The sequence below is a fragment of the Lutra lutra genome, chromosome 16 (genome assembly GCF_902655055.1).
Source record: "Lutra lutra chromosome 16, mLutLut1.2, whole genome shotgun sequence".
Lineage (NCBI taxonomy): Eukaryota > Metazoa > Chordata > Mammalia > Carnivora > Mustelidae > Lutra > Lutra lutra.
In genome coordinates, this window is record NC_062293.1 from 49,171,436 (window position 1) to 49,187,818 (window position 16,383).

Genomic DNA, 16,383 nt, shown 5'->3' on the forward strand with positions numbered 1-16,383 from the left:
TGAGGCTGGGCTGGCTCCCCAAAGGAAAGGGACAGAAGACGGGATACTGGGGCAGAGGTGAGGCGGGCCATACAGGAAGCCCAAACATCTAGGCAAGTCCCTTCCCTGCCTAGTGTGGATGGTGGCGCCCACCTCGGAGCTGAGAAGCTTCAGTGAGGAGAGCCAGATCAATCTGGCCTGGAGCCCTCAGGGAATGCCCCACTCCTCACAGCCCTAAACTCCCTCGCACGCCCCCTCCCCCGCCAAACAAGAAAGCTGGAGGGGACGCTGGCATCAGGGTGCCTTTATTGGTGAGTTAGGACGTACTGGGAGCAGCAGGGTGGGGGCGGGGACTCAGTGGCCAGACAACAGCATGTCCAGGGCCCCCAAGGCAGAGGTTTCCAAGGCACTGGAGTGGCCCTCACCAGGCCCGAACACCGAGCAGCAGCCGGGGCCCCTCTCCCCACTGCAGGGCTTGGCACTCGGGGCAGGCCGGAGGCAACAGACGCTCAGCGACGTGGCGCAGGCCCAGTCAGCTCCTCTTCTGGGACGGGGAGGCTTTCTGCTGGTAGATCTGAGCAGTGAAAGGCCTGTGGGCAGGGAGAGAAGCTCCGGTCAGGTCTCGGGGATGATGCCACCACCCCAGGTCATGCACCCCGCTGGAGCGTGGACGGAGGGGGGTGCCTGCGTGGGACAGGAGGCTTAGGCTCCCTCAGCACCTCCCGTCCAATACCCCCAGGCTCCACTGAGCCGGCTTGAAGCTTGCTGCTTCAAGCAGTGACGGGGAGCCCGGCCCAGCCTGGCGGTCGTGCTCCTCGTGTGTGACAGGTGTCTACTCACTCCTCGTACAGGATGGCAACCATGTAGACGAGGGCCACAACCGCGGTCAGCAGCAGGCCGGTGGGGCTTGCGTGTCTGCGGAGAAGACAGCGTCAGACGCCGAGCCCAGCCTTCTCTCTCAGAGTCCTGACCCATTTGCTGCTCGCTGACCATGTCTGGGCTGGCTCCATCCTCAAACGGGGGCCCACACCCCTCTTCTCACGCCCCTGGTCCCTCAGCTCAGGACACAGCGGGGATGAATCAGGAAGAAAAGAATGGCCTCTCAGAGTCGCCCGGTGGCCAAGCGGGTCCTTTTCTGCATAGGGGGCTGTCCCAGGGGACCTGCCCTTCACTGACAGCATCTTCGGGCTGTCTTCTAGAAATGGGTCTGGTGTCCCCAAGGGCATGTGGAGTGTCCAGTGGGCCCTCCGTGGGCTCCCTGCTAGAAAGGCCTGGGGACACCTGCTGTCCAGCTGTGGGCCCACCTTCTAGCTCCCTCGGATCCCTGAGGCTCCACAGGGGCTGGGCTGCAGCATCTGGATGGCCGGGAGGAGAGAGGGAAATGGGTTCATGGGCCCCCCCATTCTGTGGACTCTGTTCGAATCATCCCCAGGGCCGCGAGGGCTGTCTGCCCCTCGCCACAGCCAGGGGAGATGCCAACACCTAACAGAGACCCCTCTGGGGCTGAAATGAAATCTGCTCTCCCAGAGCTTTACTCACTGGCCCTGGTTTGGTTTTCTAAAGCGAGCAGAGCCTCCGCACTCAGAAGTCAGGCACCCCAGGAGCTGGGGAGGAGGTGGGGAGGAGGTGGGCAGCAGGCGGGCTCCCACCTGTGTGGACCTGCCAGCAGCCAGCTCAGGAAGACAAGGCCGGCAATCTATAGCCAGTGTCACTCAGACCGACCTCCTGCACCCCCACACCGGGCCCTGGCCCATGCGCCGAGTGGGCACCCCCTCTCTATCCCACGCATGTGAAACTCCACCCCTTTCCAAGTGCTGCCCCGCCCTTGACCTTGACACGCTAACAACCCGGTGTGGAGAGGATCATCTCCTTCTGTAGATGGGGAGACCGAGGTCCAGATGGAGCCACATGCCTGGCCCTGAGCCCGAGGCGGTGGCAGGTCTGGTCCTAGGGAACTGGCGGCACACCCTGGGGACGGGGTGTCCCACTCAGGCGAGGGAACAGAGAAGGTGAGACCTGGACGGAGCAGGAGGCCCCGGTGCCTCATGCCCCCGGGAATCCTGATGCCCAGGCCCACCGGAGGCCCAGCACACCCGGCAGCTCCGGGAAGCCCCATCCATGGGGCCCCTGGTGGAGGACAGCATCTGGCAGCCCAGGTAATGGCCCATCTCTAACGTCTCTCAGATGCCGGGCCACGTCCTGAGCCACAGAGGAGGCCCTCTCTCATCACCGTGTGGCTGATGTCCTCCTGAGGGAGCCTCTGGGAGCCCAGGCCTCTCTAGGGCCTCATGTTCCTGAGAGCCATGGCCCAAAAGCCCTGAGGTGGAGGTGACATTGCACTCAGGCACCAGGCACCCCACTGGGGCACAGAGGGGACCCACATGTGAGCTCGGCCTTTGGAGGGCCCATCTGAGCACAGAGGAGGCAGCTGGGGGTGGGGGGGGTAGGCGGGAGCAAAGGGTTAGGGAGGGCTTCCTGGAGGAGGGGACACACAAGTTGGGTTTGGAAAGACTAAATGAGGGTGGAAATAGGAGAGAACAGTGGGTGTGCTGGCAGTGGGTAGAGAAAGGAGGTCAGTAGGAAGCATCAAGAAGCTGTAGGGTGGGCCGTGGGGAGATGCTCAGTGGGGGCGGGGGCAGTGAATCTAGGGGTACGGACCCTTCCCCCTGGGATCCCGCTGCCCGAGTCCAGGCAAGGGGACTGTCTGGCCTGCAAGTGGGACTAGGGCAGGGGAAGACGTCCCGGCCAGACCCACAGATCCTCCTCCAGCTCCTGACACTCAAAGCCCAGTGCTCCGATCTGGGCTGCCTTGAAAGGTGGGGTTTCGAGGAAGGATCACGCTCCTGACATCCCACCATTTGAGATTCATTCCTTTGTGTCCTGTAACTTCCTGGTGTCAGGGAGCGCCTGTAACACTCTAGGCACGCAGTTTCACAAGTATTCAGTAAAAGCGGAACACTGTCTACAGGAAAACATCCCACAGAAGGAGCCCTAACATCCAAAATGGGTAAATAGGAAGCATGCTGGAGGGGCGCACGGTTGGAACCCCAGAGCCCACGTCACTCCCGCTGCCAGCTCCTCACCCGAGGTCTCTGCACAGCCTGAGCCCTAGAGGCGCTGGGGGCCCACCGGCCCTCACGTTCTAGTGCACAGCTGGCAGCTTCTGGTCTGTAGGCCAGAAATGGTTTTTACATTTTTTAAGTGGTTAAAAAAAAAAAAAAGGAACGGAGTATGACATGACCCACGGAAAGTACATGAAATTGAAATTTCCATGTCCATAAATGAAGGGGTGCTGGCTCCGGCCGCAGTCCCTCCTTTACCCACTGTCTCCCGGCTGCTTGGGAGCTGCAGATGTGGGCCTGGGGGCCTCGCCTCTCCCGCCCTTCAGGAGGAAGTTCGCTAATCCCCCTGTTCTAGGATGTAGCTTGTTTCTGCGGAGAAGAAAGTCCCGGGGATCGCCTCAGCCCCGCAAATGACAGAAGGCCGTCCCCGCCTCCCCAGGCGGCAGCCCACGGGGCAGACCCGGTACTCACATGACGGCCCAGCCCAGGTAATTGGCCGTACTGCCCCAGTACATGGGGTTGTCCAGGACATTGAATGGGAATGTGGTCACTCTTGCCTCCTTGAGGATCCCGAAGTAATCGCCTGTGGACGAGGCAGGGCAGGACCGGAGGCTCACAGGCTGGCCACACCATTCCTGAGGGAGACCCCAGGGTGGGCACCTTGGGATCTGCCCTCCAGGAGGGTCCAGGCCAGCTGGGGGGCAGGTTTAACCCTATCCAGGGACACCCTGGGTGCTGGGCCCACTCGGGCCACAGGCATGCAGACGCCTTCAAGGACCTTCCCACCCACCATCTGCTCCTCTCCCCTGCCTTTGCACATGCTGTTCCCTCTGATGGGGATGCCCTTCCCTGCTCTCTGTCCAGCCAGTGGCTTTCTTCCTTCGGCATTTCTCCCTTAGCTCACATCACCTCCTGAAAGAGACCCTTCCACTCTCAAAAGCAGGCCTGCCTGCTGCCCACTATTTCTGCCCGGGTGAGCACCTCCCACGCGGGGGGAAATGAGGGGGTCCATTCCACTCCCCTACCCTGGACCACCCACCACCCAGGAGGTCAGCTCCGGAATTGTGGCCGCCAAGGAGCCCAGAGCAGCTGGTCACAGCGGAGAGTCAGACAGCCGACCCCAGCCTGGCCCAGCATCTGGCAACTCCAAAACGTGGCCACGTGGCCTACCCCCAAGGCCGATCTAAGGGGCACAGAGGCACAGACGCCATGTCCGGCGCAGGCCCATGGGCAGCCTGCACAGCCGCGGGCACCGTGCTGCTCACGAAAGGGCACCGGCGCATCCTCCCCGCCTCCGCGCCCCAGAAATGCCTCTGAGCTTCATTGGAGACAGAAGTAGGGCAGCCGCAGGCGGGAGGAATCCGCTATCTGGAGACAAAGGGCTCCAGGGGCACAGGAGGCACCCGGGAGGCTGCGGAAGGCTTTCTTCCCAGGAGGCAGGAAAGGGGCTGTGGGCCCAGAGGTGGATGGCACAGAAACCCGCTTTGGGGCTGACTCATGGGAGGGACCCGGCCGCCGTGCCCTACATCCCGGGCTGCTAGGCTAGTCACCAACTGCTCATCCTGACTGGCTCCCCCAGGCGATTCTCCCCCCAACAACCCTGACCTCCCACACTGGCCCCTTCCCAGTTCTCTGCCCACATCTGCGCCGCGCCTGTGTGCTGCTGGGCTACTCACCCTGGTCTTCAGAGGACCCGAGGCAGACAGGACAGGACCCCTCTTCCCTCCGTGGCCCTTCCTCCCCAACGACCCCAGCAGTGCAACCTCCTTGTCGCTGGGAGAGCTTTCCAGGTCCTCCTACCCAGCAGTGAAGCCTCAGGCCCCTGCCAGGCCTTCAGGGACACCTGTGACGTGGCCCCCACCTGACCTCCACCCCTGATCAGACCAGACCTCCACACACAGGCCCACCTGCCCGCCATCCTGGCCTGGAGCTTGTAGTTTGCTACTGGGCCTCCCTCCTGCCCGCCCCAGTGCGTTGCTCCATCCGGGCAGACCCAGGAGCTCCCAACGCCTCTTCCCACCTTCCCGCCTACTGCCCCTCTCTGGGACCTGGGTACCTAAAGCTCCAGCCAGACATGAGGCGTAACCTGCCTAGGGTCCCGCTGCTGCAGGTGGGCGACCGGCGCAGCTCCCACCCCCTGCATGTGCTGCTCCCTTGAATCTCCTCTGCCTGCGAGCACAGCGCCCTCAGAGCTCCAGCTCTCCCCTGCAGCCTGCATACCCCAGGCCCCAAGTGACTGTGGACGGAGATGCCCCCAGGCGGACCAGGAGGGCGCTGGGGACTGCCCCTGGCGCTAGAGGAAATTGAGGCCAGCTCGGTGAAGTTGGCCAGGGGCTGAGAGCAGAGAGGACCCAGGAAGCCCTGACCCAGCCCATCGGAGGGGTGGGCACCTCCCACGTGTCCCTGCCTGCTGGGCTCCTTCTCTGGGCTCCCTCCTCCTTTCTGTCCCTGTCCCCAAGATGGCCTTGCTCTGGAAGCCTCCCCCAGCTGCACTCCTTCTTGGGCAAGTTGCTGATGTCATGAGAACTGGAGCCCAAAAGCCCCTGAGCCATAGGCAGTGGGGAACGCAGAGCAGGGACAGTGGCGTGCCCCCAACCCCCACCCGTTCCAGACCTGCACCAGCCCTGGCTTGTGGCCCAAGGGCAACAAATGGCAATGCCACCTGGCCTGGCAGCCAACCGGCCAGACAAGACAGGCCAGCCTCCCCAGCTAACCATGGATAGGCAGGGGCCTGCAGAAGCAACGTGCCCAGAGCCTCAGACTTAGGGGCAAAGCAACACACCAGCCGGGCACCACCCCACCCCGGGACCCAGAGGGCATCTGCTCATGGCCCCCCGGCCCTCGGGGTCTTACCTAGGAAGGTCCCAGTGAAGCCCAGGGCGAAGAAACTGGAGAGCACAAAAGTGCTCCCCACTCCCAGGAGCGCGAGGCCCACACAGTAGGCTGTGGGGTTATCCAGACTTTCCATCTTGGGCTGGCTCAGCATGGCCTGTGTGAAGCTGTGCAGCAGGGGTAGTCAGGAGGTCACTGCCATGGACAGGGGTTGCCCTGCCCTTCCCCTCCCCCACCGCATCCCCCAGGTGACCCCCAGAACAGCCGATCCAGGGATCTTAGACTCAGAGTCCACTGAGGCTGGGCAGGTGACACCAAGCGAAGTTGGCTGCGGGTAGAGTGCAGGGGACGTGGACGGCACAGCCCTGCCCGACGGGGGCTCCCTCCAGCCCCAGCCCCCTGCTGCCAGCAGGGTAGTGACCACAATGAGGAACCTGGGACCCGCTAACATTTTTGGTTTTCAAGAAGCCAGAAGTCGTGACTTGTATTTAAAATCCCCTAATTATTAGAAACAGGTGAGAATGACAACCATGTTAGACTCTGCAAGGCCGTGGGCCAGGTCCAGCCCACCAGTTTGCAAACTCTGGTTCCTGTCCAGTTAGCAACCGGGACTTCAAAGGTCAGTGTGGCTCCAAAAGGAACGGCTGCATGCCCCTGGCCGCACCTGTGTCCCCCTGCACTTGGCATATGCTGCACGGGCGGGTGGCATCCCAGGCCCCTGGTGGACCCAGTGCCCCTGGGAAGCCTGGGGCATGCTCACCCCTTCTGTGGCCCCCACGTTTCCTGTGCCGGGCCGGCCACATCCCAGGTGGGCCCTCAGGGGCTCCCTATATCTTCCCCCACGTCCAAACGGCCCTAGCAAGCTCCTGTCGGGGCCAAGCCATCGAAGGCCTTGTTGACCAGCAAGTGACAAAGGCGGGTGACCATGCTCGTGGGTTTGGAGGTTCAGGTTCCCCGCGTGGCTGCTGCAGGCGGGACTCGTGCTGACACACAGGAGCGCACTGGACCTCTGCCTCGCTAGCGGGGAACTGGTGCTCGCGGGAGGACACACTCAAAGGAAAGGATATGTGTGGGAGCAAGGGCACACGTGTACTGCTAACATTCACTTCCCATTCCCCCATGATCGTAAACCTCAGAGCACGGAGGTCTCCTGCGAGAGTAGGAGACCCACTGTATACCCACTGTGTACCAGGGACCTCTTAGCAGGGCCGCTCACTGTCTGCCTACCCACCCGCACAGCCAACCACCTGGCTAGCCTCTACCCATCCACTCTCCCATCCGTCCACATGCCCATCCACGAGTCTATTCTCTACCATCTGTCACCCATCCATCAGTCTATCCTCTATTCATCCATCCATCCATCCACCGATCCCTCTACCATCTCCCCATCCATGAGTCTATCCTCTGTCCATCCATCCATCCGCCCCTCCTTCCAACCATCCACCTCCCATCCACCCAACCATCAGTCTGTTCTCCATCCACCCATCCATCCATGTACCTACCCATTAATCTATCCCCTATGTATCCATCCTTCCACCTGTCAGCCATCCATGAACCTATCCATCTGTCTGTCCACCCATCCATCCATGCATCCATCCACCCGTGCATCTGTCCATCAGCTATCCTGTATCTATCCATCCATCCGTCACAAAGCAACTCTATTCACAAGGCTCTTTCAAGCAGAACAAGTTCACCATCTTCACTCATTCATTCCATTGGCAAATTCCAATTGTTGTAAAACTATCCCGATACTGAGCTAAAAACCCCCTCCCCAGAACATTCCCCTCCAACTACTTTCAGCTCTGGGAGAACAGAGGCTGCTTCTCCTTCCCTCGAGTATCACCCCGGCATCTGGCACATACCAGGTAGGATGGGTTATGATACATTTTCACCAACTGGAGGAAAAGCGGCCCCCAAGTCCACGGTCTTACCCTCCGCCTGCGGCAGAGGCCAGTGGGGCAAACCGTCCAGCAGCAGCATGTACATCAAGGAGCACCCGGCCACCGGTCACGCTGCCCACACCCCCAGCTCTCCGCCCACCACTGCCCTCCCTCCGCCTCCCTGCTGCCCCGGCTCAGGGCCACTGTGCAGATCCGGGCAGAGCTGCTGGGACGGCTCAGGGTCACGCACACTCCCATGCCTCACCCCTGAAGGCCCTCACCTGACTTTCTGGTAAACCACTGGCCCTCACACACTGGGCAGCCCCGTGACCCAGGCGCCCCTTCAACCCCACAGACCCAGCAGCTCCGGTCCCGGAGCAGGCAGCTTCAGCACTCGGCCTTGGCACCCTCCCATCCCTGCTGTCTGTAGGAGGGTGCAGGCCCTGCCAGGGGCTCACCTGTAGGCCCCTGGCTCCTTGGCAACCAGGGCACGAAGGAACCCCCCCGGCCCCTCCCTGCAGAGAGTGAATGTGTATATATGGGCGGTGGGGGCTGGACTGGGGTACCCGCCCCCTGCCTGGCTCTTGGGCTCCACCCCCCTCAACATAGCTCAGGCACCTGCTCCTCCCTGCCTGGGCTGACCGTGGCCCCCAAATCTAGGGACATGAGGCACGGCGGACACCCTCTGACCAGCCCAGCACACCCATCTGCCTCAAGTGCTCTGGAGGCCCCCCATGGCAGCCCACTGAAAGAACTCCTGGCAGAACAGCATTCATGCTCAGACAGACTTGGGTACCCGGAGCTTTGGCGTCTGCCTCTGTGTGACAGCGACAGTAACCCCTTGTCGCCCTGTTTGGAGCCGTGGCCAGTGGCTGTGCCCACTCTGGTAAGCACGAAACCTGTCAGGCTCTGCCTGTGGGGCTTGTGCACAGCGGGAGGGACAGGTGTGCAGGCAGGGTGACACCATGTGATGAAACACCACGTGCCACACGACGACCACAGGGGACAAGGGGCCCAGAAGGCCACAGCCAGGCTAAAGCTGGGATCAGATAAAGACATTCCCCAGGAGAAGGGGATGATGGGTGGGGAGAGCATTCCAGAAAAAGGAACAGCCCCAGCAGAGGCTGGGAACAGAGCCTGGCCCAGGAGCTTGGGGAGCACACAGCCTCCTGGAGAGACCTCAGTGAGGGGTTGTCCAGCCCGGGCGGTGCCCTCGAGTGGGCAGTCACGGCTGCGGGCGCACAGAGTGGAGAGCAGCTGCTGTGGCCACGGGGGCGGGGGCAGTCCTGGGGCTGGGGCACCGAGCCCAGTCACAGCCCGGATGGGACCAGATATGGGGTTCCAGAGAAGCCGGCCTCGGTGTCATGCTCCTCTGCCAGAATCCCTCGCATCCTCCAAGAAGCACGCAAGTCCCCTGACCCTGAGTGCGCCTAGCATGGCGGCAGATGAAAATGGAAAGTTCTCACTCTGACCTCTGGCATGCGGGGCGGGAGCAGCTTCCCAGGTGGACGGCCTTGCTGTTAAAGCCATCTGGTTGGAAGCAAATGGAGATTCCTAAGAAAGGGCAGATCTTGGGCCGGTGATGGGAAGGAGAAGGCCCTGAAGTGTGGGCGACGGCCCCAGATTCGCCCCAGGGGCCCACCCGTGGCCCCTCTCGTAGTCCTTCACCAGTGGGAAGAGAGGAAGAGAGGGGCCCACAGAGAAGCACTTTCCTACTCCCTACAAAGCACGAGGGGGCTGTTGTCTAGGGTTAGCACAGACAGCAGGCGATGCCCTTCCCAGGAGCTCTGCTCAGACGCCCTGTGCGCCAGCGGGCCCCACAGGCATCAGGGTTCCTGGAATGGCAGGGGCCGGCCCCGATCAGGTGACCTGTGGTGTTCCAGCTCCTCCATTAAGCCAGAAGGCACAGTCCATTCCCCACGGAAAATTAATGGAGGGATGAGTGGCTCTGTGAGCCACACTCTCCGTAATAGAATGAAGTAATAGGAGGCAATTTCCTTCGGAAAGATTCCGCACTAGGGGTGGGAGTGGAGAGACTCATCCATTTGTCTCGGGTTCTATTTTTATAAAACTGGATTGAGCTTTCGGTCACCCGTGTGACTTGAGGATGTCTGTGCTCTGCTCCCCTGAAATCCGGGAATCCAGGGTGGAGGCAAAGAGAGGGTGTCACAGCCCGTTGTGTCCCCGCCACACACCAGGCAGCCGGCTTGGCCACATGCGGCACCCCAGCCCCGAGACAGGCCTGTCCCCATGTCTGTCTGCAACGGACCGCCACTGACGGACTCCGGTCCTTCAAGGGCGTCCTCACCGGGTCATCCAGGCAAACCTGAGCGGCAACGGCCTTCAGACTCTACCTCCCAGGCTTAGGTTAGCTCACGCCTGGTTGTTCAGCCCAGTTACGCAAAACTATCCATGAACATGGGCCTCTGGTGGGCTGACTTATTTTTCCCTAATCCACATTAAAATAGACCTATACGTACTAAAACAGAACAAAACAAAAACGCTCACCCACGTCACCCCCTACGAAATCGTCACACAGAGAGAATTTAGGGCCAGGATGCTGTACCTTGAATGAACACAGCACCTTTCAAAGCATTTCCCAAACCCATCACGGCCAAGAGAGGGTCTGTCTTATCTTACAAATAAGGAAACAGATGGAGTGGGGGTGGGGCATTGGGGAGGTGAGTGGGCAGGGGCAGGGTCCTGTGTTTGCCTTCCCAGCTGTAAGTCCTTGGCCCCCACTGCCCTGGAGGGGAGAGCGACCTCTACCGGGGCCCCGACCCCAACATCTGGGCCCAACCTGTTGAAATGCAGGGTTGTGTGTCCCGCCAGCCCACAACCTACTCAAAATCCCACAGCCAGGCCCCTTTTGCCTCAGGGTAGCCTAACCCAGCCTGCCTGGCCACACTCCTGGTCAGGCAGCCAGCTCTCCGGCTGCTCCCACCTCTCCTGCCTGCGCTGATGGGGTAGGGGGCGCACAGCACACAGGCCCTGGCCACAGCTCACAGGCCGGGCAGGATACGACAGAACTCTGGGCACCAGGAGATAAAAGGTATCTGAGGGAAACCCCTCATTCCCACATCCATCAGTTGCCCCATCTCCGGATTCTAAGTCTGCATGGACCTCTGGGGCTCCCAGCTCTGGCCTCGGTCTTCACCTGCCTCCTTCTGGAGCGCCTCCACTCTGACCACACCTCTATCTGAGGCCCTGCCCCATGGCAAACCTCAGTGCCCGCACCACCTGCACAGCCAAGGCTGACCCCAGCCATGCCTCCTGCTCCCTGCGCCCAGAACTCCCTTCCACCATGGGGCAGGCAGATCTCCACGGGACTTCAGCAGGCAGGCCCTCAGAATCCCTCCCCCTGGCTGTGGGAGGCCCTGCGAACACAGGTGAGGGGCATTTCCAGATGTAATTACAGTTCATCGAAAAGGAGACTTACGCTGGCCAGGTGGGGATGGAGTGGAGGAGCCTTTCAAAGAGGCTCTGGAGGTCAGAAAGAAGTCAGACTTTCTCCCGCCAGCCTAGCAGCCGAGCCCCACGCTGTGGGGAGGACCACATGCCCCCGCGCAGTGCAGATACTAGCAGTGGAGGGCCTCCAGCAACCAGGATCACACTCCTCGAGCCTGGGGGAGCCCCCACATTTTCACTGGCCCTTTTGACAGCCCCCCTCGGCAGTGAACTTGGGGCAGCCTTGGTGCACTCCTCGGTACGGCCACCCGGCCACTGGGCCTGTCCCGACCTCATCCTGTGAGCAGTCCCTGAAAGGCCCTGGATGCAGCACTGACCAGCACACGGATGCCACCGGGACAGAGAGCCACCCATGCAGGGACGCCCCAGCGATGTGTCCGGACCATGCATGGGCGGGGAGGCGGGGCCTGCTCCCAGGCAACTACTACCCAGAGGAGCAGGTGGTTTGCTCCCCTGGCCGCGGCCCAGCCCCGTTTCTGCCGAACGTGTACCCTAGCCTGTGCGAGGAGGCCGCCTGCTCCTGCTTGCCAGCCCCCATGCTGGCACACCCCCCACCCCGTTTCCACAGGACCCCGGGCAGTGCTGCAGCGTGCTGGAACACGGGCGCCACTGAGCGGCTGGCCCATACAGCAGAGGCTCCCTGGTGCCCTGCTCCAGGCTGCTCCCCAGGGAGGAGGTGGCGGGGTGGGACTGGGGCCACGCTGTGTCATGCTGGCTCCAGGCCACCAGGCTCTGCAGGGGATGCAGCCAGCAGGGCAGGGGCTTCAACAGATGTCCCCCAGGGGCTCCCCAGGCCTCCGTCTCCCTCACGCTCCACAGCCAGAGTGAACAGGTCTGCACCGATGGTTTCCCAATAAGGAGCCCACGCATCCTGTTGGCGGCCCCCAGACCACCTCTGTTCGCCTGGCTGGGGCAGACCGGCTGACACGGATGCCTGGTCCTGCCCCTCTGGACTGGCTACCACCACGGGGCCCTGGTTTCATGCCTGGCAGACCCGCAGCCCAGTGCTCTCCTGACACCCCTGCCCAGGGCTTTACCAGGCACATGCTCTGTGCTCCATTCAACAGTCCCCCCACCCACCCACCGACATGGGTGCGTTTGCCGCCCACCACCCCACCACGGAAGTTGTGGCTTACAGAGAGAAGGACAGACACACTGGAAATGGCCAGAAGAGGCAAACCCACAGGGCCGGAAAGCCAATTCGGATTTTCCAGTGCCCGGGGATGGGGGTGGGGGGACATGTGCTTAATGGGTACAGGGTTTTCATCTGGGGTGACAAAGTTCTGGAATTAGACAAAAGGGGCTGCACAACATCGCAAGTGTTCTAAACATCGCTGTTATAAGACCTGTACACTCTGAAATGGCTAAATGGTGAATTTCCTGTTATATGTATTATTTACCACAAAAGAAAAAGAAAACACACAGGAATCAGACAAAGGCACATATGAGAAAGGGCGCTCAGGAAAATAAGGGGGCGGGGAATGGCAGAAGGCTACAGGCAGGAGGGGGTCTTGCCAGGATTCTCACAAGCGTCTTCTGGAAGCCCCACTCCCCAACATCATTCCATGCGGCAGAGGGAAGGACAAGTGCGAGAGGGCCCGGGAGGAGGGAAAGTGCCTGCTGCTGGGGAAGGTGAGCGGAGAAAGCAGTCCTGCCTGCGAGCACATTCCCTCTCGTCCCAGAAACTTCCTGGTGTGGCAGGTCCAACCGGGAGAAAAGTCATGGGCCGGAAGTCAGACACCGGGCCAGGCCAATGCCAAGAACAAGAAGCCAGGAAGGAGGCCGAGCGGAGGAGCTATCAGCTACAAGAAGCGGGACATGGGGAGGACTTCTTCCCAGCTCTCCCCAGGCCCTGGATGCAAGAATGAGGCAGGGAGCTCTTTGCGGGTGTCTACATGTCTGGAGCTGGGTTGCTGGGGGCCTGTCCCCTTGGTCTCCTAGGAACCCACAGTGCTGGGCTGGGGGCCTGCAGGAAGGAGGCGCCCCCATCAGGGAACCAGAGACCCGGGGCCCCCGAGTGTCCTGCCTCCTGCTGGCATCCAGGCAGAGCGGTCCCTCCTTTACCCACTTCCTACTGGCTCCCGAGTGGAGCATGGATTTCTGCCCACATCACCGCCCCATCCATGTTACTATAAAATGGCGCCCGGGGCAGGATGGCATCGGCTCGGCCCAGGATTCCCCTGCATGGCCAGACACTCCGAGAGGAGCTGGTCAGTGAGGACAGGTGACTCCAGACTCCCGCTCCACTTCACACAGGAGACCAAGAGAGCCTAAGTGACCTGCTTCAGGCCCGCCCATCGGGAGCAGAGCTGAGGCAGCCCAGGGCACTGCCCCTTCCCCAGGCTGCTCTGACTCACGCTCCCTCCCAAGGTCCGGGATGGCATCCACCAGGTGGATATGGATACACAAAAGCAGCAATGGGACTTTCCTTTCATGGAGCGCAGGAGCAGGCAAACCACAGCCTATGGCCAAATTTGGCCCTGCCAATGGTTCTCGTAAATTCCGTTCTATTGAAACCCAGCCATGCGCATATCTTTACGCACTGACGTGCCATCTCCGGGAGTCACAACAGAGATTCTGTGGCCCTTGAGTCAAAAACACTTACCATCCGGCCCTTACAGAAAAAGTCTGCTGACACCTGATATGGAAAATCATAAAATTATGCCTCTGAATGAGCTAGAAGGAACCTCAGTCAGCAACTAGCCCAGGGGTTGACAAACTATTTCTCAAAAGGCCAGAGAATAAAGATTTTCAGTTTTGAAGGCTGAGAGGCAAAACCTGGGATATCCTGTAGAGGCTCACAGAACCACTTAAAACGTAAGCATTTGTATAACTCAATGGTGACAAACAACCTGATTAAAAAATGAGCGAAGGACTTGAATAGACACTTCTCAAAGGAATATAGACAGATAGCCAATAAGCACATGAAAAAAAATGCTCAAGGGAATGCAAATCAAAACAGTTCATAGTCTTAAGGATGGCCGTTTTGAAAAAATTATAACATGAGCCTGGGGGGCTCCGCTGGTTGAGGGTCTGACTCTTGACTTTGGCTCAGGTCATGAATTCAGGGCTGTGGGATCGAGCCACGCATTGGGCTCCGTGCTGACTGTGGAGCCTGCTTGGGATTCTCTCTCTCCTTCTCCCTCTGCCCCTGCCCTACTCTCAAAAAAAAAAAAAAAGAGGGGGGTACCTGGGTGGCTCAGAGGGTTAAAGCCTCTGTCTTCAGCTCAGGTCATGATCCCAGGGTCCTGGGATCGAGCCCCACATCAGGCTCTCTGCTCAGCAGGGAGACTGCTTCCTTCCCCCACCCCCCTGCCTACTTGTGATCTATGTCTGTCAAATAAATAAATAAAATCTTTAAAAAAAAAAAAAAGAAGAAGAAGAAGAAATAAAAAAGAAAGAAAAAATAGTAACTGCAAACACTGGCAAGGATGTGGAGAAATGGGAGCCCTTGTGCACTGCGGATGGTTAGGGAAATTGGTACAGCGGCTGTAGGAAACGGTACAGTTCCCCAAACAGTTACATGCAAAACTATAGAAGGACACTCTTTAAAAAAATAAATAAATAAAAGTGCCTTGATTTTGTCCCCGTTTTATTGAGATATAACTGACACCTAACTTTGGGTGAGTGTCAGGCATATGGCGTGATGACTTGATGTATGCATATATTATAAAACGATGACCACAGTAAGGTTGGTTAGCGAGCAGGACCTCACACAGTCAATGCACGTGTGTGTATATGTGTGTGTGGTGGGAATTTCTAAGATCTCCTCTCTCTCAGCAACTTTCAAGTATACAAGACGGTATTAACTATAATTTGAACGCTGTGCATTCGATTTGCCAGAATCTCGTCATTTTCTAACTAGAAGTTCGTGCCCTCTGGCCAACATCTCCCTGTTCCCCGCCCCCCACCCCCCAGGCCCTGGCAACCACAAACCGACTCTATGTTTTTCATACCCCAATGTAAGCGGAATCACACAGGATGAGTCCTTGTGTCTGGCTTATTTGGCTGGGCATTATGAAGCCACTTCTGACCTGTGCTCCAACAGGGAGGAGCCCTGACGACATTCTGCTGAGGAAATCAGCCAGACGCAGAAGAACAAATACCGTGTAATTCCACTAGTATGAGGCTCTAGCGTAGCTCATGGGACATAAAAAGGCAGGTGGCTAGCAGGGTGGGCCTTGGGAGCACAGTTTGCCAATGCTGGACGAGTTCAACACCAGCGGGGAGACAGAACAGAGAGGGTAAGGGATTCATTCATTCATTCATTCCAGAGGGGGCGAGTGTCTGCAGGCCCTGTGGGCAAATGTTCCCAAGGGAAGAAAGCAAAGGGAAATCTGCTGAGCTGGGAAGGAGCTAACAGGGCTGGGCTACAGGCCGGGGTGGGGGCTGGGGAAGAAGGAAGGAGGTCAGCGGGGTCTGAGAGTCATTGAGGGAGGGACCCCATGGGCAGGGGGGAAGGCTAGCACACAGCACAGGGCGCCCAAAGGTCCGGCAGCCAAGGCGGGATGTGGGCCTCTTGCCCAGAGCAGACACGAAGGGGCTGGTGGCCACCCATGCAGCTTCTCTGCTGGAAGGGCACCTTCTTCCACGCCCCTGTCCCTCCTAGTCCCCTCCCTCGGCTGCTGTGGGGACCCGAAGTGATGGTTTCCCTAAGCTGTGCGGTGAGGGAGGTTAGCTAGGAGAGCAGAGTAGCCCCTGTGAATCGAAAACCCGATCCATGATGTCATTGCCCTGGCTCTGGGAACCTCGGGGTGCCTTCTTTCCCACCGCATCCCAGCTGTGGCCTGACCCCACAGGCCACCCCCGCCCAGCCCGTGTCCCTCCAGGCCAGGGACACCGCAGGATCACTGGGGGTGCACGGGCACGTGCAGGTGGCAGTCCCCCCCGCCATCCACTTCACAGGAGCCCTCTGGTCAGGGCCAAGCGTGGCAGGGTCTAGAAACAAAAGGTTACGAGCGTGGTGACACACACATGAGTCTGCACAGTGACAAGATCGGGACCGGACCCAGGCCTGCTGCTCCGAGACAGCCACCACCCGGTTCTGCTAAGCAAGCCCCACCCCGGGCCCGGCTCAGAAAAGGGATGGAAGCAGCCTCCCAGAAGACACCAAGAACAGGTAACTGACGTCCCAGGGAGGGCGGGCGGTGACAAGGGCCCCT

General features: G+C 59.8%; 1 protein-coding gene across 7 annotated transcripts in view; it reads right to left on the reverse strand.

Annotated features, from left to right (window-relative positions):
- Positions 1-263: 263 nt before the first annotated feature.
- PEMT (phosphatidylethanolamine N-methyltransferase) overlaps positions 264-16,383 on the reverse strand; it is an 84,833-nt gene continuing 68,713 nt past the window's right edge. For all 7 annotated transcript variants that reach the window (XM_047708611.1, XM_047708617.1, XM_047708613.1 and 4 more), the window contains exons 4-7: positions 5,895-6,040; positions 3,513-3,624; positions 820-894; positions 264-569 (exon numbers count right to left, since the gene is read on the reverse strand). In XM_047708611.1, the coding sequence (XP_047564567.1) occupies positions 512-569; positions 820-894; positions 3,513-3,624; positions 5,895-6,040 (391 nt within the window). In that variant the 3' untranslated portion in view covers positions 264-511. The remainder of the gene's footprint in view (positions 570-819; positions 895-3,512; positions 3,625-5,894; positions 6,041-16,383) is intronic.